At 36.3% G+C, this 19,785-nt stretch overlaps 1 protein-coding gene across 12 annotated transcripts in view; it reads left to right on the top strand.

Moving 5' to 3' along the window:
* Nucleotides 1–19,785, top strand: part of COL19A1 (collagen type XIX alpha 1 chain) — a 188,530-nt gene that overhangs the window by 14,953 nt on the left and 153,792 nt on the right. For all 12 annotated transcript variants that reach the window (XM_040060807.2, XM_040060803.2, XM_040060804.2 and 9 more), the window contains 3 exons: nucleotides 15,815–15,938; nucleotides 16,342–16,617; nucleotides 18,377–18,457. In XM_040060807.2, coding sequence (XP_039916741.1) covers nucleotides 15,815–15,938; nucleotides 16,342–16,617; nucleotides 18,377–18,457 — 481 coding nt within the window. The remainder of the gene's footprint in view (nucleotides 1–15,814; nucleotides 15,939–16,341; nucleotides 16,618–18,376; nucleotides 18,458–19,785) is intronic.

Below are 19,785 nucleotides of genomic sequence, written 5' to 3'. Positions count from 1 at the left end.
TTCTTCAGGTGCCTTAGAGTAAATAGTTCTATGATGAATTCATTTCACTGTCTTCCTCTATGCATCAGACATCAGTTGTTCCTCATTCTCACTTTTCTGGGTTGCTGGTGGGCCATCTTTTTCCTCTTCTGAAAGCACAAATAAAGGAGATAATAAGCTGGTTTCAGCTGAGTTTCAGAATTTTTTCGAAATGGATGTTCATGATTAGCAAATCTTCATGGCATAGTCACAGCTTTCTTATTTTGTAGTTTGTTTGGCTTGACAAACCGTATTAATTTACTGAGGAGATTATCATAGCTGGCTGTTAAATGATCTGAGTTACAGCAGTTGGGATTGCTCTCACGACTCTTTTAGGAATTCTTCCCCTTTCATTGTAAGATACTACAAAAGAGCTTGGATTTTGACTGTATTTGGACTACAAGCTCCACAGCAAAGTTGTTACTCACTTCTGCCAGAAGAGCTGTGGCTTGGACCATATTTCAGAGAGTGTTTCACTTCCTTGGGATGTTTAGTTACTGGAGGAACAAATACTGTTCCCACTTGCCTCAGTAAATTCCAGGTGGGAGGATTCTTTCTGCTAAGAACAGAAATTGGTGATGAATAACATCTATGTGGTGTTTTTTGTTTGCTTTTAGTGCTAACCTGTTTAATCACAAAAAAATGTGAAGGGAATTCCATTTTCCTAGAGCACAGCTGGCATCAAGTGAGGGGGTTTCTGTGGTCACTGTTAAAAGCCTTTTCAAGGTCAGCAATTTGCTTTCCCAAAGCCACCTATCTCTACGTGGTTTTGCAACCGTTTGCTTTGCTGTCTGTTCTCTGGCTGTATCTGACAAGACCAAACTGAAAAAAATACTGAGTTCCTTTTATAAACTTCAGCTCTCCATGAAGGTCCTCATGGGTGTGATTTTTTTTTTTTTTTTTTTTTTTTTTTTTTTTTTTTTTTTTTTTTTTTTTTACTTTTGTGCATGACATTTGCTTTGAGCAGAAGACTTAGTTTCAACAGTCTTCTTGAAAAATATTTTAAGACATATTTTAGGAAGTTTCATACCTATTTCTTAAAAATGGTATAGAATAGACAGATGTTATAATAACTGGTTTAAAAAAAAAAAAATCATTGAAGACTTTTAAAGCATGAATGAAAATGGCAGTGAGGTATTATCCCAGTTTTGAGGCAGTAGTTACAATTATTCAAACCAGCTTTTAATCTGTGCTCACACACAGTCCTGCTAGCCTTTGGTCTGTTAAAATGTTAGATGGTTATGCAAGAAAACACCTCTCCTTTACTATATCATGTATTTATTTGAGGTCATTTGAGCAGTTGGAGCCAACAATGTTAAGACTGCAATGTCTGGTATTTTGGTTGTAGGGTATTTTCAAGAAAAAGGCCTTGCCTTTGGAATTTGATTCCTGAGTGTGGGAGCCTGAATGTAGTACAAATTCTGATGGTTCTTCAGGTCTTTTAAAGTAGTGGATCAGAAGCTGTAGTGATTCAATCTTTCTTTTATCCTGAAATAGTGTATTTTGTGTTTATTTCCAGAAACTTTGACACTTGCTCTATTTTAGAAATTAAAAAGAAGGAAAATATAGTGATTATTGTTGAAAGAACAAATTGATGTTATATCTACCTCATAAATACCAATTATTTAATTTCATAGCTAAGGAGAAAAATGGGACTTCTTACCATGTAAAATGACAGACCAATGCGTCTTTTAAAGAATAATCACTGTGAATGTCTTTCTGCATTTTTGAGCTTGTTTCTACCTGAAAATTTACAAGTTATATGGCGATTTTAATGGATTTTAATGCCCATCTAGAGTTTGAATCATCCTACAATTTAACATGTAATTTACTATGCAGAAAGAATTGGGAAAGCAAAGGTAAAGGCAGAGGGGAAGAGTACATTTTTAAATGTATAGCATTTACATTGAAAGCACACTGTGAGGGAGCAGAGAGGTTGAATCTTTTTTAATTAAGCCACTGACTGTAACAAATTAGAATTCTTTGATCTGTAGTGTGTTCCCCTGACAGTGGAGCACTTAGTGAGGCAGTGTCATGCCACTTGAAATGGTAAAACACTGTTGGATTAAGCAGACTCTTTTTCTTTCCTAGTGATGATCTTGCTGTAAAACACTTGCAAAAAAAGGGAAGAGGCTTTTGTGAGGTGTGTACTTTAAGGGCACTGCTCCACAACAAGAGTGTGCAGGACACCAGCAGTGTTCATATGGAATCCCATGTGCCTCATGGCAGGCAATAAATAAATCCAAATTTAAAAAAAAAAATGCCAAAATCATTATTTGGAAGAAAATAAAATTAGGAGCTTGCTTTCACAGCACCCATCTCCATTTCTCAGCCTCATCTCACTTCCTCCACATCACCATCAGCCTCTCTGTTCAGTGGGGCTGGTGGCTGATCCCTGTGGCTGTGTCATCTCAGCAGTCACAGTGGGGAAGGAGCAAGATACGCTCTCCCCAACGCTGGCAGCACTGCCTTTAACTAAACCAAACCCTGAAATTGTTCCTTCAGTTTGTAATGGTTTAACCTGCCCTATGGAAAACCATCCCAGTGTTCCGATTGAAACAACAGCCTCTGCAATTTCACTTTTGCTATATATTCCTGTGGGGAATTCCTTTCTATTTCCCTCCGATATGGATGCCAAAATTATTTTTCACTTTTCTTGTTTAAGAGAGCAAAAAGTAAAACATAGATTTTCATAGATACTGCAACTGCAATACAAAGTTATTGTGTTATTTGATTTCTAGATTCAGCAGGAGAAATTTACCTAGATGCTTCTCAATGACCCTTGTTCAAAAGCTGAACAAATTCTGAAGAAGGTTGTTCAATCTACCAGTACATTAACTGAAGGAGTCCTAAGTGATGCCAAAGTGTGGGGAACTTCCAGAAAATTTTACATGCCTCTTAGTCCCTGCCAAATATGCTGGTTTTAAAAATCTTTCCAGTGTTTTCTTGGTTTGTCTTGGCCACCTTTTTTTGAAGCAAAAGTCTGTCAAAAATGAGTACAAGGAGGATGCTGATCTAAGTCTTTGACAAGGTCTGTGTTTGATAGTCTTAGAACAAAAGTGCACTTGCAAAATCAGTACAGATGAAATTTTTTGGAAAACCAGATTTATGGGAATCTACAGCCGTAGACCATGCAGCCACATAGAATTCAGTGGAATGTACTGGGCATAATGCACACAGCTGAGGATAGGCTGTAGCCCCATTATGTTGTATATAGAGACTGAAAGATCATTTATCAGTTTTGCTGATTGAGCTGAGAGGATTCAAGTGTCTTTATAAAATGCATATAATTTTTCTAGCTGAAGCAATGGTGCCACATGCTTCAAAAGTAATTTATCAGCAGACTGGAAAAAAAACCCAAAAAAACCCCCCACCAAAAACAACAACAAACAGCCCTGTAATAAATCATATCTTTTTCTGGCTTTTGTGATTTAACGCTGTGTAATCTAGTTTGCTTTACTTTGCTGTCAGGCATTTCTCCTCTTAACTGAAGTTATATCTACAAAAAAGACATTTGTGCTGATATATCTGTGTTTATACTGGGCCCTTTTGTTTAAACATGTCATAGAGATATCATACCCTTCCCCCACCTTGCCTCCAACTTTTTAGGTTTTATATCTAAAAATAGTTCATAGACTGTCTCACAGTGAAACTGCCTGGAGTTTTTTTCGTTACCCTAATTTTCATTTGTTTTTATTTTGTTCTGAAAGATTTTTGGCCTCTAGCATTTCTATGTGGTTAGGTCTTTGCAGTTTTTAATCATCATGCTATGAAGTGGGGTTTTTTTTTGTTTATGGAGATAAATTGACAAAAATTTTAAAATATTTCTTTGATTTTAAATGGACAGTATAGTCCATGTTCTGGGTTTTTCACTGAGAGGCTTGGGTATCAATTTGAGTTCAGTCCTAAGTGTACAGAGTTTGCTGATTGCACTCTTGCCTGTCTCAAGTGAATATTTGTCATGCCACAAACTCATTTCAAAACTTGGAATGATTTAATAAACTTCAACTTGAAAAACAAACTGCAGTCTATAGAAACAAGATGTACAGATACTGATATATTAACAGAACCACATGCAAGAGATCATGTTGGTTTTGGATTTAGTAAGTGTGACTAGTTTCAGTATCTCAAAATTCTATTTAAAAAATAAATCCTAAAAATACTCTGGGATTGGGAGTGACAGTTTAGGCTTTGAATAACTTGTTGATGGTTCCTAATATGGCACTGTGCTTTTAATTTTCATAGGGAAATTAATGTACCTTTTATTTTAGGGATTAGACTACTAATTATTGAAAAACCTGTATTAATAATGTTAATGTTGAAGTCCTTGATAAACTTCAATTTACCTCTTTTGCTCAGTTTTCTTTGTGAACTCTGCTAAGAGTTCTGCTTAGATTAAATGCTAGGATTTTTTTTTTTTTTTCCACTGAAAGGTTTGTAAAGCATTGAAACAGACTGCCCAGGGATGTGGTGGAGCCCCTTTCCCTGGAAGTGTACAAAAGCATATGGATATGGCACTTGAGAACACAGTTTATTGTGGACAGGGTGGTTGGTGGTGCTAGATTGGACTTGATGATCTCTTTTGTTAATGTTAAATGCTGGTTTAAATTAATCTATGGAACTAAACAAAAAGTATAACAGTGTTCACAAGGAGCGTATGCCATAACAGGAACTGATTGCCAGGACTTGCAACAAGAAGTGCCATTCCAGCCCAATTCTTGCGCTGAGGACCCTCCATGGTGGATGCACTTTGAAGTATAGCATGTGCAATTGCAGCATTAAATTATTGCTCTTTCTCAGCATGGACACCTGGCAGTGACTTGTACAGAATTAGTAGATAATGCTCACTCATTTTATAGGAAAAAGTGATATTTGGAAAGAGAGGGTTCTGGGACATGAATCTTCTATTGCAGTAGTTTGTTTGAATTTTTTTAATAGCTCCTGAGAGCTATTTTTTTAATAGCTCCATTGCTGAGAATTAGAATGTTTAGCATATGACATTATGTTCTAATATGAACTGTGGACAATATATGATAAGGACAGTAACTAATAAGAAGAATCATATGGACAGAGGCACTGGAAGAAAATGTATCTATTACAAAAGGACTTAATATAAAATGTAAGTTCTAGCAGTACTTCAGTAATGAGGCTATATATGATGACTTGAATATCTGAAAAAAAAAATGCCACTATATATCTGTTAAGTCAAAAAGGAGCACAAACTTTGAAATTATTTTTTTAATTGGCTATTTTTCTTTCCACAGAACTTTTTTTTAAATTTAGAAAGTGATAAATGATTGCATTACTGTTAGTACGTGGAGATAGATACGCTATGCTACCAGGAAATTACATAAGCTTAAGATTGGTTTGTTGTGAAAGTTTTAAGGAGTACTAAAAAAACACTTTGTGATTCAAGATAGCTATAGGATTTCATGGAAAGGAAAGTCATGACTCATTAACCAATTAGAGTTCTTGAAAGATCAAAGAGTTAGAGCACAGCCTTGCTTCTTTTTTCTCCTTAAAATAAGTTGGAACTACTCATATGAATTCATATTATGCCTAAGAGTACATTTCTTACAGCAACCTTACTTTTTTGATCTCAGTTAATGGACATCACTTTAAAAAGTTTATGCTGATTTTCTTCAAACACACAAATAAATGTGTAGCCCTACCCAGATGGGTCTAGGTGATCCTGCATGAGCAAGGGGTTGGGAGAGATGACTTCCATAAGTTCCTTCCAACCTCAGCCATTCTGGGGTTCTGTAATTGTATTATAAACTATTGTGTTAATAGTTTCACTTCCTTAAGAATATACCTTCCCATAATACTGGATTTCCATTGTCAAGCATGTAAATTATAGGATGAGTGTGAATTCATCAAAATGCACGTTTTGTAATGGGGTGATGAGGGAACTAAGTACTTCCTTTTTTAAAACTTCCAAAATATTCTTTTCATCTCATTGCGTGCTTAAATGTTATAATTTTATTTAATCAAAAATATTGGTGATAATAGTGGTATTTTCTTTCCTGTTGTAATTTTTCTACTTTTCATCTTCTAGTCTGATATATGCACTAGGTAATATAATGTTCTTAGAATTTTCATCTGCAGTACATATTCTAATCTCAGTCATACTGTTGAAAAAGATGATCATTGTTCATTCGAGTTCTGTTATTTTGCATGAAGAATTACATGGATGATTTAACCTCAAGTTGCTACAGTTGATGCATTGGCTTAATACAAAGCTTTTCTGCTGTGGAGCCTTCATTGTTTTGAGGAAAGTTTGTCAATTCCTAGCATAACAAGCTTCCTTGCTTGGATATAAGACATGTAGCCTAATTCCCCAGTCTGAGAAAGGTCATATTCAGTGTTCTTTCAAGTTGGGTTTGGTGTGTTCTTTTGATGTGAATTCACGTAAATAAAATGTTTGTTGACTTGTCTGTATCACTGCTTGACATATCCTCTCAACACCTCTGTCTTGAGTCAAATGCAAGACCCCATCTCTCTTTATAAGCTTTGGTTTTTGTTTCTCTTCTAGCACTTCAAAGGGAATACCTGGACACTCCCCAGCTGGATTTGATAGTGACAGGGTTAGCAAGTCACAGGTCTTTGGTCCATCCTGTTAAATATAGTTATGACTCATAAGATAGAAATGTGGGTATTTTTAAACTGCATTTATTTTTAACCCCACTTAATTTGTAACTTACAAAAAAATCTCATTATTAGAGAAATTGTGTGAGTTGCAGGCTAAGCTATACGTTCTCTTGTTTTGTTTTGTCTTTTCTTTGTTTTTTGTTGGGTTTTTTTTGTCATTATTTTTGGTTTGTTTTTGTTTCTTTTTTAAACTGGACATTAGACAGTCTAAGTCCTGAGATTTAATAAAAATAATTTCCAGTTTCTGAAAATGCTAGTAAGTCTTCTGATAGGATGAAAATAAGGTTTTTAATAATTTCTTTTCCATAGTCAGTCTCTTAAAATTTGTGAATGTTAACAGTTTTTATTTACTGTAAAAGAGCACATTATTTATCTAATTATCCCTCTAAGTGTAAGCAGAAGACCAGGCTTAAATTTGCATAAACTCTTCATGCTGTGTGTAGGGGGTGTTAAAGCAAAAGCGTGTTCTCCCTGTAGCTTCACTCTTGCAGCTGACAGCTACTTTTTCAGGCCTGACCCTGCTATCTGGTGTCATTAACCTTCTTTCTTACTTGGATCTCTTCTGTCGGAAACTCAGTCTTCACTACTTATACCTTCATTTTTCGGGAGGTAGCTGGAACCAAGACAGGTAGATATACCCATTTATAACAGAGTTGTGGGCTTTAGTGTCTTTGGTCTTGCCTGTGCCGTTTTTCTGAAGCGCTTCTTAGCACAGCATGCTTGCAACTTTAGCCAGGAATGAGCTTGTTTATTTATAGGCAGTCCTGCATGCTGAAGAGGAGGAGGGTAGTTATCCAGACGATTATTTGGGGTTAGCAAAGAAAAGCACCCCCCAGTTTGGTGCAGCTGCACTCCAAAGAGCAGTCCTGGCTCTCCCTTTGCAGTGCCAGCCGTGCTGTTAGGTTCACTGTGAGCGCTCAGCATTTTCATAAGAGGATGCTGGCCTGTGAGATGGTGTGCCCTTTACCATCTGCCAGGGTTGTCTAGGACTTGGCAGATTGAACCCGGGAAGGAAAGGGAGAGCCTGTTCCAAGTGTAATCAGCAGTTCACTTAGCTGTTACTTGTTCCATTGGTTCATTGTAAAAACCTACCAGAAGTTTGGGATGGGGATGAGGGGAGACTAAACAGGAAGAAATTGGGTGTTCTATGGAAAAAACGTTTTTGGGTTGGGTAGCATGACGTCATGCAGAAACACACAAGGTGCCTTCCAAAACCCCAGCGTGAGAAGTAAAAGGGTGTGAGTCTCTCAGCATGAAGCTCTGCTGGAGCTGACTCACCCTCCTCTGTACCAAACTGAAGAGACCATTGTGCTGCCAGTGTCTCTAGGTATCTGTACAAATTTCTGAGGAGAAACGGATACTTCGATTTCTCCTCCTACAGGGAAGATTATATGGATATATAAGCCAAATAATTACTCCTTTCCATAGTATGAAGTGCATTTTCTCTCTGTCTTCATGGCCTCCAATAGGCAAATTGTCTGCTGTAGTTTGAATTTTCTTTACTTTTTCAGACAACAGCAACTACTTAAATATACAAATGCTTAATACTGTACAATAGGTCTTGTTTCGGGGTAGGAAGCATATAAAACATGTGCAGAGCAATTTTCTCTGTCAGTTGCCTGCCAGAGGTTACCATTATTTTTTTTCATTAACATCATCAGAAGGTTTCTTGATTAGCTGAATAATTTCATTCCATTGTAGATAATCATATTTAGCATAAGAATTTAATATCTCATTGACTTCAGAGTCTGACAAATAACAGACTACTCCAATAACTAGACCTGTTGCATTTGTTACATTTCTGTGAGCCAACTAGAAGGACCATGTGAGTTATGAAGCAGCTCCTAAGATGTCAAAATAAAAATATGGGTAGATGTCAAAAGAAATATCCAGAGTTCCTCTTAAAGTATTTAAGTTCTCATCCTCTTCTCTTGATGGTTGCCATCCACAATTTGATTTTAGGATATTTAGGACAGAAAAGTGGCTTTTCTGCATAATCTCCAAAGACCAAAAATCTTGATGTAGTTCTTGAAAGAGCTGAAGACATTTTAAATCTCTGCCATTCTCTTCAGCACATCTTAGGTTCAAATTTTTAGCAAAGACTGTATCTTTGGAGACAATCAAACCCACTAAAGAAAAGGACAGATCACCACAGTTCTCTGGATTCTGCTGTTAATCTCCAAAGAGAAAACTTTGTGGGGTTTTTTTTTGTTGTTGTTTGTTTGGGTTTTTTGTGTGTGTGTTGCCTGTGAGAAATGTCAGACCCTGAGTAAATTTTTCTATAGGGGCATTCAATTTAATAGTGTGGCTCTAAGTAAGGAAAAGCACTGAAGGTTTCTGGGATTTTCACGCTGAATAATACCACGTTTTCATGTGTGCACGGTGGCTTCAGCCCCTACAGTGAATTACAGAAATAGAAACTTATTACAAAACCAGGGATGGGGGATGCATGTGTCTGAAGCTTTACATGTTATTACTAAAGGGAAAGTAGATTGAGGTATGTAAATAGGAAGAGCATAATTCTCAACAGGAAATGATTGGAGTTCAAAATAGATTATTTTCTCTTGTTTACTTTTGTATTTTCAGTGTAGATGGATGTTGCTGCGACTTACGCTGAGCACAGTTCTTGCATTCAGAGTGTTTCTTTTGCTTAGATGACCAGAGAACAAACAAATTGAGAGATGGGGAGCAAAGAAAGAAAAACATGGGTCTCTAGTTCTTTCACACAGGGGAAAACATTTCCTCTCCATCTGCTTTTCCTGAATCATGGAACTGGACGACACTTTCTGGTATCCCTCTGCCCCAAGCTGCTCAAACCAGCACGTATGTAACTTCATCAGAAGTGCTGAAAGCTGCCTTCCACAATGCATGATTCAAAAATTCTTTCACCTGAAATTTCCAAAAACTTAATCAAAATTCAGAAGAATTCTACTTAGGAAAAAGAGAGGAAAAATTGTTGTAATTCCAATATATATTATTATATATTACTGTCTTTAATTGTGTTGTTGTTTTACTGCTGTTTTTTGGTTGTTTTTTTTTCCCCAGAAAACTTAAAATACACAGAAACAGGCTAAACTTGGAAAGCAGATAGTTAGTCTGGCATCTCTAAAATTAAAGGAAGACTGGCCTTTGACTTCTTTAGGGCCAGGAGTTCACTAATAATTTCTGTTAATAAGGGTACAGAATACTGCTGGTAACCCTAGGGTTAAAGTAATTTGCACAGGCATAATGGTTTTGGTATTTATGTGCCTCTTTCAAACCATTATTTTTTCAAATGTCCTTAAAAATTTTGATATCAATACAATTGACTTTCACTCCAAAAAATTCCTGAACAACCCGTATATTAAAAGAGTCAGCTAATCTATACCTGTTCTGTAAATGAAAGCAGAGGCGTGCCAAAGTATATTAAATATTAGGTAAATCCCTCTTCTCAATCCTAAAATAATCTGCAGCTTTGCTTTCAGCAGTACATTTCATGAGTGGGTTGAGCTCTCCCTAAGTAATTAATAACTCTTAAGCTGTCTGAATAGTTTCCCTTGAGTTGCATCATATAATGTGTTGTATGAAAACAACTTGAGGCCTAATGTAACATGAAACTCTATAGTGCATCTTGATGTGATTTGAGGAAGATGGATGGGAAGGAAATTATTTCTTATTCTGACAGAAAAGACAGCTGTTCTTAGCTTTTATTTGAAAAGAATTTGAAATACACTTTCTAGGCAGGGATTGGTAAATTGTTCTAGTTAGTTGATACCTGTTCTCCTATTATACCAGTCAAGTTAGGTAAAAAACTGAGAATCAAAAATGTAGCAGTTTGTTGTAGAAATATTGATAATAATGTGGAGATTTTTGTATTTGGTCCACCCGAGGTTTTCTTTTTTATTCATAACAGATCTGAGTTTAAACCCTTTGCAAACATGGAAAAGTTGACATTTCAGTGTCTCCATCAATGAAGTACGAAATAAATCATTACCCAACACAGGAAAGTTTTTTAAACTAACTCCTTGAGCTCTGGTCACCAAATTATTAGAACATTGTCATGTTACAAGTGACATATACCAGGTAATGGTATATGTCAGCTGGAAAAGATATGTCTTGCCATAAACTCTAAACATCTCTCACTTCACTCTCAGGAAATGCAAGTTGGCTCATCTTTCTCTTCTTGGAAGATATACAGCAAGCTGGAGGCTTCATTGATACTTGTAAATACGGAAGTTTATCATATACTGTAGTGTATTCTCATTCGATATGGAACAATTAGAGTTCATAGGATTTAAAAATAGATGCTGCTTTTCCATTAGTGCTTTTTTTAAAAATAAAAACAAAAGGTAAATAAAGGATTGCCTTACTAAATTTGATATGGGTAACTCAATGCTACTTTACAAAGATAGAACTAAAACTGTTTATAGCACAGTGAATACACAGTTAATTCATTCATAATTACTTCTTTTAGTATGCTAGCGCTAGCAGTTCCAACTGGTACCCGTATTCCAGAACTTTTGAGGAAAAAGAATGAATAAAAAAAATATTTTGCCAAAAAATCATTCTATGCTTAATCTTTATAAACAGTGGGAAGTATGCACAAATACAGTGGTAATGTTCTTGCAACATTCTTGTAAGTGCTCTCCTGGTAATGTCATAATGTACAGTCATAATATGCACCTGTTTTTAGGAAAAATTATGGCTACATTTGATCCAGTAAAAAGATGGAGAATGCATCTTTGCAACTCTCCATATACATTAATATACTTTAATAGAGTGGCACACTGTTGTTACAAGAATGTGTGTGTTTGTTACCATTCTGGATCCATCTGCCTCACATTTCAACCAGTGAAACATTAAGAAACACCTGAATGTATGGATTTGTAACATATCTATGTACAGTCTAAAACCTTGTAGTGTTGGGAATCTGCCTGCTGGTTATTGATGGTAACGCTGCAATTTGCGGTCCAGCAGGCCGGGGTGGTATAAATTCAAACCTCTGTATTCAGTTCATGTGCTTCAATTCCTGCTATTGTTTTCAGAAGTTTCCACCAAGGGTGTGCTTTGCTTAGAGAACACAGTGCTCCATTCATCAACTTTAATTATTTATTATATACTACTGACCACATGGACAGAGGGAGAGACTCAAACTGCCGAAATTCCACCTAAAGTATAATTTAATCAGACTCTGGGCACCTGAGTCTGAGAATAATTCAAATTGCCCACTCTCAAGCACCACCCAACCCCTAATGGCACCTAAAATAAATAGTTTTGGACAACTGATTTCCTCTGGCGTCTGGGCATAAATTCCAGGCATGCTTAGTAGCACCATGGCTTAAGCAGACAGGCACGTAACTCCCACCCAAGTTTCATTGTGACTCAAAGATGTGTGTAGAGATGGCAGAATGTTGCCCATGTCCCTAGAGGTGCCTAAGCTATTGACTGTGCTTCAATCACACACAGTAAGCTTGGACAGCATTGGATTCAACACAAACCACAGCAGTCATGATTGTTCTGAGTGTAGAAGAGGAAGAGAGCACCTTTTTAATAGTCTTAAGGATTTGAGCAGTCATCTGGGAAGGATGTCTGGTTTGGTAAGGAACTTAAACAAGAATGGGAAAACTTAACTGTTGCTCCACTGAAAAGGATGGAACAACAGTTCTTTCCATGAAGACCTCAGCTTTTTTGCTCCCAGGTCGGATGATGCAATTTTCTTCAGACACTGTTGTCCAAAACGGCATTTGATTGAGAGATCAGATGCCAAGGATACCCTCATTTGTTTGTCTGTGTTAATTTCAAAGTTCTTTTGTCTTGTTTTTATAGACAAATTTGCACACTTACGGGTTGCTATCCATATTTCTGTAATATTTTAATTTGCTTAAAACCTGTCATCTCTCTTGCTCTTTTGGTGTAGTCACTATGATTTACTACCCTACGCTCATGTTCTCTGCTTGTGCTGTGTGTGTATCTATAGACTGAGATGAGCTTGGTGTAGGTTTCCTTCACCCTTTTTGTCTCTCCTTTTCTTACTGTTTTTATCCTGTGGCATGTGAAAAAGTTAAATACTCTATGTTGAAGTACTTTTTGGGTTGTGTACGTGTGGAACAATTTGCTTTTGAATTTTTTATTAATGTTTAATGCTCTTCCTTCATTGTTTTCACCCTGTACATAATACCTCATAAGTTTTCTCAGGTTTTAAGTGTTTGTAGATGTGATCAGGTGAAACAGTATAGTAAACATTCAAAGAATGTCTGAATTTCAAGTTCAGTATTCCATGAAATTTTAGTTTGACTTTCCTCCTGTTCCAATATGAGATTTTATGTCCATTTTTCTGTTTTGTCTTTTATTTGTCTCATCAAATGTCATTATATATTTATTTTTTAAAACATGTACGTACTTTGCATATTTTTGAGGGTTTTTAACTGATTTTACAGAGTAGAAGATACCATGGTAATAATACTTAAATGTCCCTGAAGTGTCTTACTAATCATCTGTATCTAAGTCACTTCAGTGCTCAATGCATGCTTTTTTATTCTATCACAGTCACTTGAAGTCATTCAAGGAGCAAGAACATTGGGGAATTTGTTTATGGTAGCAGATAGCCTGCTGGTTTTCTGGATATTTCATCCCATTACTTTGTTCCTTTTCATGCTCACCATCTAGCTAGAAGCGTTGACTGTGAAGTGTATATTTCAAAGCATCTGTTAATGATTTTTTGGTCTCTAGGGAATCTTCACATAGGTACCAATGATAACTCTTCTCAAAATAAAGATACTGCTTCTTAACTGCATTTTATATCTCTGGTATATGGTAGTTGCATATTAAATTTTGCTGTTTGTTGGCCAGATACTGGAACAGGTTTCCCAAAGAGTTGCAGAATAATTTCCATTCTAGATACTTCCAAAACTCAGCCAGACAGGACTTACAGTAACGTGATATAATTTTCAGGTTGTCCCTGCTTTAAGCCCAGGGTTAAATCCATTGACCACCAGAAGTACTTGCCTGCCTAAGTTTGATTCACAAAATAACTGAATTTATCCTTGGTCCAATTCTGCTTAAATCTTGCCTCTTTAGCTGACTTCACTGAAATCAGTAATGTCCTTAGGAATTAATTTGATCTTGTCTGCTTTTTCCATTTCTTTCAATACAGTTTTCTTTGTCAGCTCAAAAGTAAGGGAAGTTAGAGTGAACTCCAGCTGGTTTTTGTAATGCTGACCCGTACCTTAGCTCTTCTTTTGTTTCCTGAATAGTTTGATAAACAATTAAGGAAGGTAAATTTATATCATGCGTACTCACACAACCAAACTTATTTCAGAAAATTCTGAAATAAACACAATTTTAGAAGACTTAATACTGACATACAGCTAGATGGCTGTGAAAGTGTTAGGAAGGCATACAGTAAAAAACCATGGAATGATGGGTGGGGGTGGGTGTGTAGAAAATAGTGCCACCTTGCCCAAAGACTGCTTCTGCTTGTCTTCCAGACCTACAGTAACAATCATGGTCTCCCCTCCTTTCCTGTGATGAAGAATTCTGATCATTTCTCTTCAGGAGTTGTCTGTCCTTTGTCCATTAATGTTAATTCCCCAGTGTCCCCAATATGGAACTTAGCCAGGAAAGTTAATGGATTTTGGAGAGCTAATCAGATGCTCCCACGGCCAGATACCCTGTCTAGCTTACAGCTGAAAACCTGAGATACCATCTCCTTAGCTGCCTGGGGTGCAGGAAATCATAGGGCTGATCCCATCTCTAGATAGTTTATTGTTCTGCAGTCACACACTCATGCCTGGTGAAGGTATTTTTTTTTTTTAAATCATAAAACATATTCTTTATGCTATATTTGAAATACAAAGTATGAAATCTAGGTCTAAGTACAGCCAAGCCTATTCTCTTTTGCCTTGCCTTTTGACATTCTAATGTCTATAGCAGTACAACAGCATATGGGTCCACTAACAATGTGGGATAGCAGCCAGTTTGGTCCTACGATAAAACAGGAACCAGCTGTGGGAAATAAGCCAAAGAAGTGTGATTCCTACATAAGGGACTTAAATAGGTGCTAGACCTTAAAGAAGCTCTTTGGCTGGATTTAGGCTTCTCTGCACAGGAGGCATTTTTCCTGAGATCCTGAGTACAACGATTTCCAGCAGGGTCGTGGGGCTATTGTTTAATCAGCTGTAGTGCTTTGTTCTTTCTTTGCCCCCACCTTTGTTTTTTGCTTTATTTTGTTTTATTTTTAAGAAAAGCTTTATAGCACATTGCCATAAAATTGTAATCCCATCAGTATTTTTTTTAGAACTAAGCCATTTACTTCACGTGATTGTGGGAAATAAAGTGGAGGAAATTTTTCTGGTGCGTGGGGGGTCCTCAGGTTTCCTGAGCTCTGATCCAGGGAATACTTTTTGCAGCATGGCAAACTGATTGCAAATAGCAATGTGAATACTTTGGCTACTCTTGTATTGTGTAGAGATCTGTGGTTCTAATTTTCTCACCTCTCTCTTAAAAAATAAATAATTTGAAATGCAGAAGCTTCAAATTAAATAAATTGATTGTACCATCCTAATCTATTTAGTACAGAATTAGTGTATACTTTATGGTTACCAAAGTCTATAGAGTTGAGGTACAGATTTCACTTTCTGTGAAACATGAACTTTTCAGAATTCATGGAAGTGATGTTGGGTGCATTCTGTGATATAGGTCAGACTTTCTTTGAGACATTGACACATCTTAGGTAAGAAAGGAATAACAAAATCAAATGACAGTAAATAATTTGTTCTAAAATACATTCCTTAATTTTTTTCGAGCTTGCTAAACTCCAACTGTTCTGATGCTCAAGATGTCCAAGTCATTGCCCATGGAGGTCACTGGATCAAATCCCTGCTCAAGGCAGGACCAACTCAAAAGTTAGATCAGGCTATTATGAGCCCTGTCCAGCTGTGTTTTGAAAGTCTCCATGGATGGGGATTATTCCACAAATCCTCTACAAAACTTATTCAATAAATAAGCAATAAACTGTGAAAAGATGTATTTTAAAATGAATGTGTATGGGTGGGAGCAAATGTTTGGCTTCTTGTTTTCACCATGTATTATTTCTGTTCATTCCTTTAAAGCAGTGCTTTTTTTATATACAAATAACAAGAAATCTTTTTTCTTCCTCCTGTTCCAGGCAAGTATTTCCAAATGGGCTTCCTGAAGAATACTCTCTAGTTGCTACGTTCCGTGTACGGCGAAATACCAAGAAAGAGCGTTGGTATATATGGCAAGTTTTAAATCAGTATGACACACCTGAGGTTAGAGTCATCTTTGATTTATTTTTTCTTCTTTTTCTTGAAACTTCTTCAAAGTTTCTCCTTTTTTCCCTCATGTAATGCGGCACATGTAGTAAGGGATGTTTCATTAACGGATTTAGCAAAAGTTTATATGAAATACAGAGTGCTCTGAAATAACTGATATTTTTTTTCAGAAATGACAGAAATTTAGCAAAATCTGTTCAGTTTAGACTGCAAAAGAATATAAATGCATGTTATGATTTATATCTGATATGTATTTACCAAGTTACATAGAAGAATGTTTCATAACATAATTCTTGCCCAGTGTGTGTAGTTGAAATATTTTTTTTATATATGGTTTACATATGTGCTTCTTTCTTATAACTTTTAAATAAACACTTCTTTTATTTTGTCTTGCTTTCAGATCTCTGTCCTCCTGGATGGTACAAAAAAGGTGGTGGAGTATATGACCAAATCCTCTCAGGGAAATATACTGCACTACACTTTTAAGAGTCGAGAAATTTATCCATTGTTTGATCGGCAGTGGCATAAGCTTGGTATTAGCGTGCAGTCAGGGATCATTTCCCTCTATTTGGATTGTAATTTAATTGAGAGAAAGCAGACTGATGAAAAATTCACCATTGACTTGCAGGGAAGGACACTGATTGCTTCTCGTACTGCGGATGATAAGCCTGTAGATGTGAGTAGTATAAAGAGACAAACAGATAACTTGAAGTAATGTTTTAGCCATGCTTTTACTAACACAGTTGTAAAGAATCACGTAGATAAAATGTTCAAACCTCGTCATTATTTTTGAGTGTGTATTCTTAATTTGAAGTCCTTAAGTGTTTTTCTCTAAACATTATTCAGTGCTGTAGCATCTGCTAAGACAAAGCTGTTGCCAAAGTAACTGCATAAAACACAGTCCTGGTTTAAGGAGTCTGCTTTTCTGTATTTAATTTGGAGAAAGAGCCACCAAATTACAACAGATATATTATTGCGATGTTTAAAGATAACTTGCAGTCTTAATTTTTTCTTTCATTTTTAGTAAGATTTATTTATAGGTTTGTATCAGTTGTCTGTTACAATTTGTCTGTCTTTGATAAAGGAGAGACATAGAATAGTTGAGGATTACCTCTGTATTGAGGTCTTCTAGAGTGATTCAGCTATAAAGAAATAGAGGCACATTGTTCATAGTTGTCTCTCCCCTATCCAAAAGGGAGGGAATAGGAAGTGGCCAGAGATGTGTTTCCTACAGCCTTTGGTGCAAGAATTACCTAAGGAAACCCCATAATATTCTGTGCTATTTTCTGTCCCAGGAATGCTCTCCACTATTTCCTCATGCAGGGAGGAAAGTCATTTGAAAGCAAGTAATTTGAAAGCAGAGCAAGTAATTTGAAATTGTCAGGAAATATCAGTTTAAGTACACTGACGTGCAGCTACCAGGTTTAAAGCATCTGCCTTGGAGTTTATAGTGACCATCAGAAAGCTTCAGCAATGTCGTGTACACTGTAGGGTTCCAGAGGAAAAGAGCACATTGTAAGTGCAAGCTGATGTTGCAGGAGGAATCATTCTTGTGGGACACTAAGGACTTTGGCCTGGACTCAGAGCTCTTATTTCATGGAACCAAGCTCATGCTTTATTTTGTAAGATTTGAGTTCAACGTTGTTTGAAATGTGTGTACAGTCTCCTTATTTCCCAACAGCATGCAGGAGAAAGAGCAGGTTCTTTTCTGCTGGTTGCCTGGTATGTGCTGGGTAATTCTGAGTGGAAGTGGTCAATTGGGATTTCCATGTTTGCAGGAAAACATTACAGGATTAAAGCTTATGGAGGCAGCAGAGTGGATCCTGTACCAATGCTCACTTCACTTTTCTCAATACTAAGTGCAAGAGGGAGATTAAAAGGATATAAAACTGATGCAGAAAGAGGGATATGAGGACAGGAATAGCTGGTTAGAATTTTACTTGCTTCTCATTTCACCAATCCACTCAAAGTCTCTGAAACACATGCTTTTCATACAGAATTTTTGATGTTTGCTCTTCAGGTGATTTAGTGACATTGTCCAGGCAAAGGTCTGTCCAGAGTGATAGATGTATGAGGGAGAGAGTTTATCAAAGCTTTATTTTAGTTTCCTGCAGAGGAAAATTACATTCCTGAAAGGAAGGTTTGAAGAGGATCTCTACAAGGCTAAAATGCCAGTGTAATATAGCAAACCAATACAGATAGTTGCAACTTACATGAAAATAAATGGAATCTAAAATGTGATTTACATCAAAGTAATAGACTGCATAATTTGTTCCTTAAATAAGGAGCCATGTAATTGTTTTGGATTTGTCTTTGTTTAGCATTTCAGAAATATGCAGTGGTTCAAAGAGAAAGTTTCCTACAGCAAGATAAGAAAAAGCATGCCGTAACACGTAATTTTTTACACCTGGTATTTCTTTTGTATTTCTTAATAGATCGAACTTCACCACATAGCAGTTTATTGTAATTCACAACTTGTAACAGAAGATACGTGTTGTGAAATATCTGCAGACTTGGTAAGTTATCTGTTAAAATTCAAATATTAGTACAAAAGAAACTGCTTTATTGTTTCTTGCTAAAGACTTGTAAAAAATTCAACAGAGGTGATAGTTTAATTACCTTCTAAAAATGAATTCCATTATCTGGAGTCATGGTACAGTTTTTTGCTGCCTAAATTAATGGTAGAGTGGAACATCAGCAAAAGGCACTAGGTGCTGCTAGTGCTTTTTAAATGCATTTCTTAATATTGATTAATGTCTAATTAATAACTCAAGAAGCCTTGCAGAGTAGGAAGCAACTCACTGCGATTACTTGAGAATGGTTTCAAACAACAGAGGCTGTTTCAGTAACAGTTGCATCTTGTGAAGCTTTACGGATGATATAAACAAAGCCCATGAAAGAGTGATTGACTGTGGAAGAGAAGGAAAATGGGATGGTGTTGAGTTTTCTTTATCCTAATACACTAAAATGGAAGGTTTTTCATAATTGGCAAGTTACAGTTGTAGGTTGACAGTTGGACTTGATCCTAAAGGTCTCTTCCAACTTTGATGATTCTATGAAATACTCTTTTTTTCAGAATGCACATGTTTATTATATTGTTTAACATAAGGGAAAAACACTGATTTAATTTAAAGGGTTCACTTTTCCCTCTTGTTTTGATAGACAAGAATCAGTGCAAACTGGAAGACATAACTTGAAGTTGCAGATGTAATAATTTTGCTCAATCTAGCCAATTAAATAAAAATAACAAACCACAAATAGCCTCAAAAAGACATTGTGTTAAATTATTGGCCTGCTAGTCATAAGTAATCTGTAAGATCAGGCTCCACTGAGGCAGTGGACAGTGCCATCACCACCAAGGTTATAGTCAGCAAAAAAATACCCAGAGCATGTAAAAGGATTGATTGATTACATCCACAAAGAGATAAGGGAAAGTGTACCTGGATTGGAGAAAGAAATTTGCCCAAGAACAGAGAAGCAGAAGACTGCTTGGTGCTCAGAAGCATGAAAGAAACATGATCTAATTTCAGGGGGAAATTTCAATTTTAAACAATGATTAATAGTTGAAATATATTTCTAAGTATATTCTTGATAGCAATGCAGACTTTCTCTTGAATGTATAAACTTATGAAAAAGTGGAATAAATGAAATTTCTGTGGATTCCACTGGCTGCTTGGAAATAAAATTTATTGAGCAGTTATGACACAGTAGCAAAGAAAATAAGAACAAAACAAACCCTAATTATATATGAACACAAAAAGCTCAACAATAGGCTTTCTTAACTACTTAAACATTCATTCATCTACGTAGCTAAAAGCATCATCAGTTTCATTTGTATGTCTTT

Source organism: Hirundo rustica, chromosome 3, assembly GCF_015227805.2.
Source record: "Hirundo rustica isolate bHirRus1 chromosome 3, bHirRus1.pri.v3, whole genome shotgun sequence".
Taxonomy (NCBI): Eukaryota; Metazoa; Chordata; class Aves; order Passeriformes; family Hirundinidae; genus Hirundo; species Hirundo rustica.
This window is presented reverse-complemented; position numbering and strand designations above follow the sequence as displayed.